Source organism: Rutidosis leptorrhynchoides, chromosome 2, assembly GCF_046630445.1.
Source record: "Rutidosis leptorrhynchoides isolate AG116_Rl617_1_P2 chromosome 2, CSIRO_AGI_Rlap_v1, whole genome shotgun sequence".
NCBI lineage: Eukaryota > Viridiplantae > Streptophyta > Magnoliopsida > Asterales > Asteraceae > Rutidosis > Rutidosis leptorrhynchoides.
In genome coordinates, this window is record NC_092334.1 from 327,305,876 (window position 1) to 327,314,693 (window position 8,818).

General features: G+C 33.7%; 1 protein-coding gene across 1 annotated transcript; it reads left to right on the plus strand.

Annotated features, from left to right (window-relative positions):
* The first annotated feature begins 5,595 nt into the window (after nt 1-5,595).
* LOC139888809 (uncharacterized) lies at nt 5,596-6,138 on the plus strand. The gene has a single exon (XM_071871796.1). It carries the CDS (start codon nt 5,596-5,598, stop codon nt 6,136-6,138), a length of 543 nt encoding a protein of 180 aa, XP_071727897.1.
* The last annotated feature ends 2,680 nt before the right edge of the window (nt 6,139-8,818 follow it).

Here is an 8,818-nt window from a genome sequence, read left to right on the forward strand (position 1 = left end):
GATACAATTACTTCCTCCTTAAGGGCTGAAGTAATCAAAGGTTTAGTGGTTCCAACCATAATGATTGTGACTGGAAGTACTTTTGGTGATTTAGGGAACTTAGTCCCTATGACATGTCTGTGTGATATTTATAGATTGTTTCCCCGGCCTTTTGTAATGTGTTTGCTCTGCTGCATGATTATGTGCATGTGAAGTGATTGCTTCTCGCTCTAAACTAAAAGTAGTCGGTGGTTTGATGACTCCTGTTACATAAGTTATGTCTGGAGATACCATTGACATTATTGAAATTTTATTCCCTTTTGATTGGTTGCCATGCCTTAGGTGATTGCTATGTTCTCTAAGACTGGTTAAATATGATGCACTAGTTATGCTTTCCATGATTCTTGTGATTTGTTGGTTATGTACTACATGTGTTTTTTTGGCTATATTCCAGGTAAAGTGGTTACCCTATTTTAAATGACTTGTCTACTCTTGCTATAACATTATGTATGACCTAATAAGACTACGTAGGGCTTATGTGATTTGTAATTTTACCTGGACTGACGAGGCACGCGTAGTGGCCCGTAAGGATTGGAATAGAGTAGTAGTCCCATTGTATATAGATAAAGGACTTAAACCCTGTATATAGTCCCCAGGTGTATGTGATTTATACATTATGTAGGATGCTGGCCCTACTGTATTGCTTACAATACATGCTTAGATTAAAATGCGTGAGACAGTAGTGAAGCCTTAAGGAATTGTTTTTCTTTCCTTAAACTTGCGTGAATTGTGGCAACCTTTAGAAAGAAATTATGGGTAGTGTTCCCTGGGTGGTCTTTTATAGGATAGGGAAACCCTTGACCTGAGTGGTTGTGATGACCCGGAAATTTCTGACCAAATTCAAACTTAATCTTTGTATGATTAACATTTCCGATACGATAAGCAAAGTCTGTAAAACTGAATCTCAAAATTTTTGAACTACTTTTATATATTTAAATACCCTTCGGTTGTTTTCGATGATTCGCGAACAATTATATGTAAATAGATACATATATACAATAACTTGAAAAGGTAACAATGTATTAATTATTTGATACCGTACATTAAACTTATTGGTTTAAATATCTATTTGAATATATATGATAAGTTGAAATATTTATTATTAAAATTTATTTATAAATAACTTCCAATGTGTATTTAAAAACTGATTTATGTATATTAAAAAGATATATATATATATATATATATATATATATATATATATATATATATATATATATATATATATATATATATATATATATATAATTTCAAGTTATTTAGTAAACGATAGTAACATTCGTTTATTGATTTGATTGATATTTAGATAAGTTAACTAAAGCGTTTAAGATGAACCAGTAAAATACTAATTTGCTGCAGTATTTTCAAATTGCTACAGTACCCAAAATGCTACAGTGTTTTCAAAAATCACTATTTGCTACAGTGAATTGCTACAGTAAAAAAAGACTTTGCTACAGTAACTTTGCTACAGTAAAACACTATTTTAAAATGAAAATATATACATGTATATGTATATATAACGAGGCGATAATTTATAGAAGTAAATGACCAAAACACTCGAAAGTTTAAGATATACTTTGAGTGGTATAGTTTAGGAATAATTTAAGGCTATATTTTAACAAAGGTACGAGTCACGAAATGTAAAATGCAAGTTTTCTCAGCGTACGAAAGGACATTCGAGAAACCGGAACCGGGACATAAGTCAAGTAACAACGTACGACTTATCGGAACAAAAGTTACAAGTTAACTATGCACGTAAATATAATATAATATATAAATAATTATATAAATTAAATATAATATATATTATATTTAAATATGTCGACAAACTAAAATACAAAACGATTGTGAGCTGGAAAAAGAGGCCATGCGATCGCATGGCCATTGTGCCTCAGACCCATGCGATCGCATGGGAAGGCTGGGCAGGCAACCTCTATAAATTCAGTCGAATTCTTCCATTTTTTTTACACATATATTACTCCGTATTTATATTATTATTATTATTATTATTATTATTATTATTATTATTATTATTATTATTATTATTATTATTATTATTATTATTATTATTATTATTATTAAGATTAATATTATTATTAATCTTATTATTATTATTAGTAGTATTAATATTATACATAAAATACTACGACGAGGTTATGAGCATGTCACTTTCAAAATGAGTTTTCGAGCGGGATAAAGCTAAGGAAATTATGGGTTATTGCCAAGGAGGTTATGGGTAATGTTCGGGGGTATATTTGTGAATCAAACCTAGTGTTTATCATCTCCGTTACGTCTACGTACTTTCCTACAATATTGAATCTCAATACTGATACGTTGAGATCTACGGTTATTTGGTAATCCGAGTTTCGGTCACATTTTGGTGAACGACTATATATGCTGCTAAGGTGAGTTTCATATGATCCCTTTTACTCAATATATTTTTGGGCTGAGAATACATGCGACTGTTTATAAATACTGAAAATACTAGTTTTATATGCGTGAGTTTCATTGCTCCCTTTTTAATTGCTTTTGCAATATATATTTTTGGGCTGAGAATACATGCAATTTATTTTAAACGCAATGGATACAAGTACATACTTAATTCTACACTGAGTTTGAACCGAAAATCCCTTAGCTTTGGTAACTAGTAGCTGCCAGTACATAGGATATGGACTGGTGGGCGCGAATAACAGTATATGGATCCATAGGGCTTGACATCCCCGTCCGAGCTAGAGCGCTAGCCTTTTAACGGATGTGTGTTATTTGAGTTTAGGACATGTTGGTTTGCGTGTATTAAAACGAATGGGGTATTTATCATTATAACGTTAAAGCTTAGTTACCAGGGTGCTCTGTTACGTAGAATCTATTGACAAACTTTTGATAAACGTTTCTGGATGAAACAACTGAAATCTTGTGATCCACTTTTATATACAGATTATGCGAAACACTAAAACTATGAACTCACCAACCTTTGTGTTGACACTTGTTAGCATGTTTATTCTCAGGTTTCCTAGAAGTCTTCCGCTGTTTGCTTATATGTTAGACAAGCTATGTGCATGGAGTCGTACATGGCATATTTTTCAAGGAAACGTTGCATTCACCAAATCATCACCATGTATCTTATTTTGACTGCATTGTCAATGGAAGTACTATTGTAAACTATTATTTACAGTGATTGTCTATATGTAGAAATCATCAGATGTCGAAAACCTTTGATTTAAATATTCATTTATGGTATGCCTTTTCAAAAGAATGCAATGTTTACAAAATGTATCATATAGAGGTCAAATACCTCGCAATGAAATCGATGAATGACATGTTCGTCCATATGGATTTAGAGCGATCGTCACAGTGGTGATTGATACTGAGTGTGTATTATTACTGGAAGACAGAGCTAAGTGTTGGACAATGTTTAGAATTGAGACTAGTGTATCATTAAGTTAGCATGGCATGACTTGATAAATTCTTATGCTTGGATGGTCGTGTGATATGAAGTAAATGATGACTAGATTGGATTTAGTTAGAAATCTATGTATGAAGAATTCGTGATAATTATATGACTAATGAGACTGATTGACTACGGATCAAGTACATTTTCCTATTACCAATGCTTAACTGGAAATTGAGTACTATGAACAATGTGTGAACCATATAGGATTTTTCTTATCGAGTGACTTAGAACGACAATATGATTTAGAAGAATATAGTATCGTCTGGCCAACGAAAGTATATTGTGGTAAATCATAGAGAAATTCTGAGAAGCTGAAGGAAATACAGAAGACTCGAATTATGCATGGACAGTGGATTGTGTCACGACCCTACTTTTTCCATTATCTTTATCGTTTATTATTTAACGTCCGTTAATTGTTATTCGTGCCACGTCATTTCTATGACCTATATTATTATTTTAGTAATAATATATTAATTATTATGTGTTATATGAATATTTCTATTCGTATTTAAATTTGTACGTTTCTACGTGTCGTGGATTTCTATCCGACGAATCTTTTCGGTTTTCAAACCAACTGTTAGACTTTTGAGATTTTTGAATCCCAATTAATTAAAATATGATATTTTTATGTCATATAAATATATATAGTGTTTATATATTTTATTTGTAGCGTTTATGTTATCTCTCCAGATATTTAATCGCGTAGCGGTGTTTTCGCGTTTCGGGTTTTGTTCGAGCATTTTGGCCGCAAGCTAATTAACATTTTATCAATTTGGGCTAATGGGGCCCACCCCCATGCTATGGATTGGCCAAACCCCTTCAAAGGGGGTTGTAATGTGCAAATTTAAAAAACTAGAGTCATTTATTCTAAACATCACTACTTCATTCCCATTTTCCCTAAACCTAGATTTTATTTTGTGCTCTCTTATTCCTCTCCTTCTTGCCTTCACTACCATCACACAACATCATCATCATCTTTCAGTTTTTGCCTTGAAGATTTAGAGCTCTCATCATTTCCGGATTCACCGCATCGTTCTCTACGCGATCATACCTTTCGATTCTTGATTAGGGTATAAACCCTAACCCCAGCTTTTTCATTTTTATTCATTTTTACTGTATTTTGATGTTATTATGATGGTATAGTACTTGTGTATTGTTGTATTGATGATTGTATGCGTAGAATTGCTCGTTTGTGTATGTTTTCGGTTTGATTAATTTGGGACACTTTTTGATAAAATCAATATATTTAGCTGTTGTTTTTGATAAAATAAAGTGTATAGATGAGTTCCTCTCATCAAGACAATAATTTTGGACTTTGGATTCATGTTATTTCGAGTTTCGGATCAAAAGTTATGCTTAATTTGGTGTTTTTGATGAAATTAAAATATAAATACGAATATTATCAGTTGGGGTCCGACTTTGTGACCATATTTGGAGGCTCTAGGGTGTACTAGTGGGTTAGGGTTGATGATTGGATGAACATTCATGTTCGGGTCATCGAAATCCGAGTCACGGATCACCCGGAATGACTAAAACAAGATTTTAAGTGGATTAATGTTTTAAGTTGGTTCATGGCTGTTTTTTACGACTCATGAACTGACCTTAGGGTGTTTATGAGTGAACTAATGTGTCAGGTGGTTTGGTTAGACGAAGATATATATAAAATTCGTCAAAAATCGACACCCGAGGCTCAAGTTATGACCCGGCGAACTTTTAATTAAACTTATGGTTATAAAATTTGAACTTATGATATGAATAATGATTTTCATTATTATTAAATTATTTATGATTTAAAAGTAATTATTTTTAATTAAGACTTATGATATATATTTATTATATCATTTAATAATTTCATTATGATTTAATTATACTTTTAATTAAACTTATGATTAATAATATATTTATTATTAATAAAAAAATACTTATGATAAGTATTAAACTAATGTTATGAGATTATTACATTAAGACTTATAATAAAGATTAATTAATTATTTAATTATTATAAGGCTTAGTTATTATTTAATTATAATTTGATTATTAAATACTTATGGTTTAATAATTATAATTAAATACTTATGATATGATTAATAATTCATTATTGATTAATGGTATCCAATGATAGAGTGGATACAGAATTGGAAACGGTATCCAATGATGACGCGGATCAGATGTGGAACTGTCTGGCGTCCACCATTAGAGTAGTAGCAAAGGATGTCCTAGGTGTGGCCGTAGGTTCATTTAGAGGCCATAGGGCTGTTAGAGAATCATGGTGGTTCAGTGACGAGGTTCAAAGCAAAGTTGCGCTTAAGCAACGAAGGTTTAGGGAGCTCATCACTTGTGGGGAGGGGACTCCGACGGATAGAATTAGGGCTGAAGAGAGATATAAAGAAGTCAAAAGAGAAGCTAAGAAGGCTGTAGCTCAAGCAAAAGAAAAAGCTTATGAAGATCTGTATAAGAAACTTGACTCCAAAGAGGGAGCTAATGATATTTACAGGATAGCCAAAGCTAGGGAGCGAAGACGTAGGGATCTTGATACCATCAAGTTTATCAAAAATGATGCTGGTCAAACTTTAGTAAAGGAAGACGAAATTAGAAAAAGATGGGAAGAGTATTTCTCATCTCTCTTCATGGGGGGAAGACCAGAATGAGGACTTACAAGAATCGGATTTAGAACAATCCCAGGACAACATGGATCACGAGAGGATTAGCCAAGAGGAAGTAAGATTGGCACTACGAAAGATGGGGAGAAATAAATCAGTGGGACCAGATCAGATTCCTATTGAGGCGTGGCGATGCCTTGGCAACGCTGGTGTTAGGTGGCTGACTTGCCTTTTTAACACACGTTTCGAAGCTCTAAAATGCCCACGGAATGGAGACTGAGCGAGACTATCCCCATCTATAAGAATAAGGGGGATGCTCAATGTTGCGGTAACTATAGAGGCATAAAATTACTTAGTCATACTATGAAGCTTTGGGAGAAAGTGATCGAGACTAGACTTCGACGCGAAACCAATGTCTCGGAGAACCAATTTGGTTTCATGCCAAAGCGCTCTTCGATAGAGGCAATCCATATTATTAGGAACCTTATGGAGAAGCTTAGAGAGAAGCAAAGGAACCTAGAGATGGTTTTCTTGGACTTAGAAAAGGCCTACGATTGCGTGCCACGAAGCTTGATTTGGAAGACCCTTAAGGATAGAAGTATCTCGAGTAGGTATATTAATGTTATTAGGGATATGTACGAAGGGGCGAAGTCTTGTGTTCGAACGCCGGTGGGAAATACTGAAGTTTTTCCAATAGAAGTAGGCCTGCACCAGGGATCAACCCTTAGCCCTTTTCTTTTTGCTTTGATCCTTGATGGGCTTTCTCGAGGGATACAAGAGTGCATCCCTTGGTGCTTGATTTTTACAGATGATATTGTGCTTGTTTCAGATTCTAAGGAGGAGCTTAATAGAAGACAAGAGCTATGGAGGGTGGCCTTAGAAAGTAATGGCCTGCATATTAGTAGACAAAAGACGGAATATCTTAGTTGCGATTTTGATAGGAATGATGTTGAACTAGGTGATGGAGCGAACATCTGCATTGGTGACTAGATCTTGCATCCACAGACTTCATTTAGATACCTAGGCTCGATGTTTTACAAGTCGGGGAGGATAGATGAAGACGTGTCGCATCGTATTAAAGTAGGGTGGGTGAAGTGGAGAGCAGCGACTGGAGTCTTATGCGATAAGAAGATCCCCCTAAAGCTGAAAGGAAAATTCTACAAGGTGGCAATTAGACCTGCCATGTTATATGGATCTGAGTGTTGGCCAATGACGAAGGCGCAAGAGAGGAGGATGGATGTGGCAGAGATGAGGATTCTTAGGTGGACATACGGTAAACCATGTTGGATTTGATTCCAAATAGTGATTTTAGGGAGAACCTGAAAGTTAGAAGCATCATCGACAAACTAAGAGAAGAATGGCTACGATGGTTTCGGCATGTGAGAAGGCGACCTCGAACTGCACCTGTTAGGAGAGTAGAGACACTTACGGTTGACGGCGTACGGAGAAGGGGTAGACCTACTCGTAGGTGGGAGGATAGAATAAAGCTCGACTTGAAGGAGCTTTTATTGACTGAGGACATGACTTCAGATAGGATTGCGTGGAGGACTAGAATTAGAATAGAAGAGTAGGCTTTTGTTTGTTTGGGTGTTGGTTTGTTTGTGTGTTGGTGTGTTTGTGTGTTCGTGGGTCTGTGCGTTTGTGTTTTTGTGTCTTTTTTTTTTGTATTTTTCGTGTGTTTGTTTTGTTTGTTTGTTTCGCCATGTGTTGTGTTTTTCTGCGCTATGTTTATTATCGGGCCCTCTTCTTTTTACTGGTTATGTATGTGTGTGCTTGTATGTGTTTGTTTGTATTCATGTTTAGGGATTTGGTTGTGGTTGCGGGTAGGTTTTTTTTTTTTTTTTTTTTTTTTTTTGCTTTATGTATGTTTGTTTGTTTGCGTTTGTGGGTCTGCTATTATGTATGTTTGTATGTATGCTCGTGGGTTCGTTTCAGGTTTTCTTGTTTTTTGTTTGGGTACGTAAGGTTTCTTGTATGTATGTATGTATGTTCGTATGGATGTATGTATGTATGTATGTATGTATGTATGTTTGTATGTAGGTATGTATGTATGTATGTATTTATGTATGTATGTATGTATGTATGTATGTATGTATGTATGTATGTATGTATGTATGTATGTATGTATGTATGTATGTATGTATGTATGTTTGTATGTATGTTTGTTTGTTGGTCTGTGTTTCTAGGTTTGTATGTTTTGTGATGTTTAGGGTTGCTTGTTGGCGTCCATATATGTTTTTTGTTTTTTAGTTTGTAGCATCTCTCGTTTTTGTCTTGAGCTTCGCCCTATTGTCTAAGGTACGTCTTCTTTTTCCCTTATATATATATATATATATATATATATATATATATATATATATATATATATATATATATATATATATATATATATATATATATATATATATATATATATATATATATATATATATATATATATATATATATATATATATATATATATATATATATATATATATATACTTTTTTATTTTTTATTTTTTTATTATTATTTTTTACGGTTCTGTTAAGCGAGGCTTAGCAAGCGTCAATTTATTGGCGACTTGACTGCCGCATAGAGCCTAAATTGAACTCCAGGCACGTTGTAAAAAACCTATGAAAATTTGATTCTACCATTTTCATGGCGTCTCTATTTATTTTATTTTATTTTTTTTCTTATTTTCCTTTTCATTATTACAATTTTTTTTTTTTTTATGGCTGGATGTCC

Excerpts from the sequence above, each read along its gene's own strand:
- LOC139888809 (XM_071871796.1), top strand. The coding sequence starts at position 5,596 with ATGGTATCCAATGATAGAGTGGATACAGAATTGGAAACGGTATCCAAT.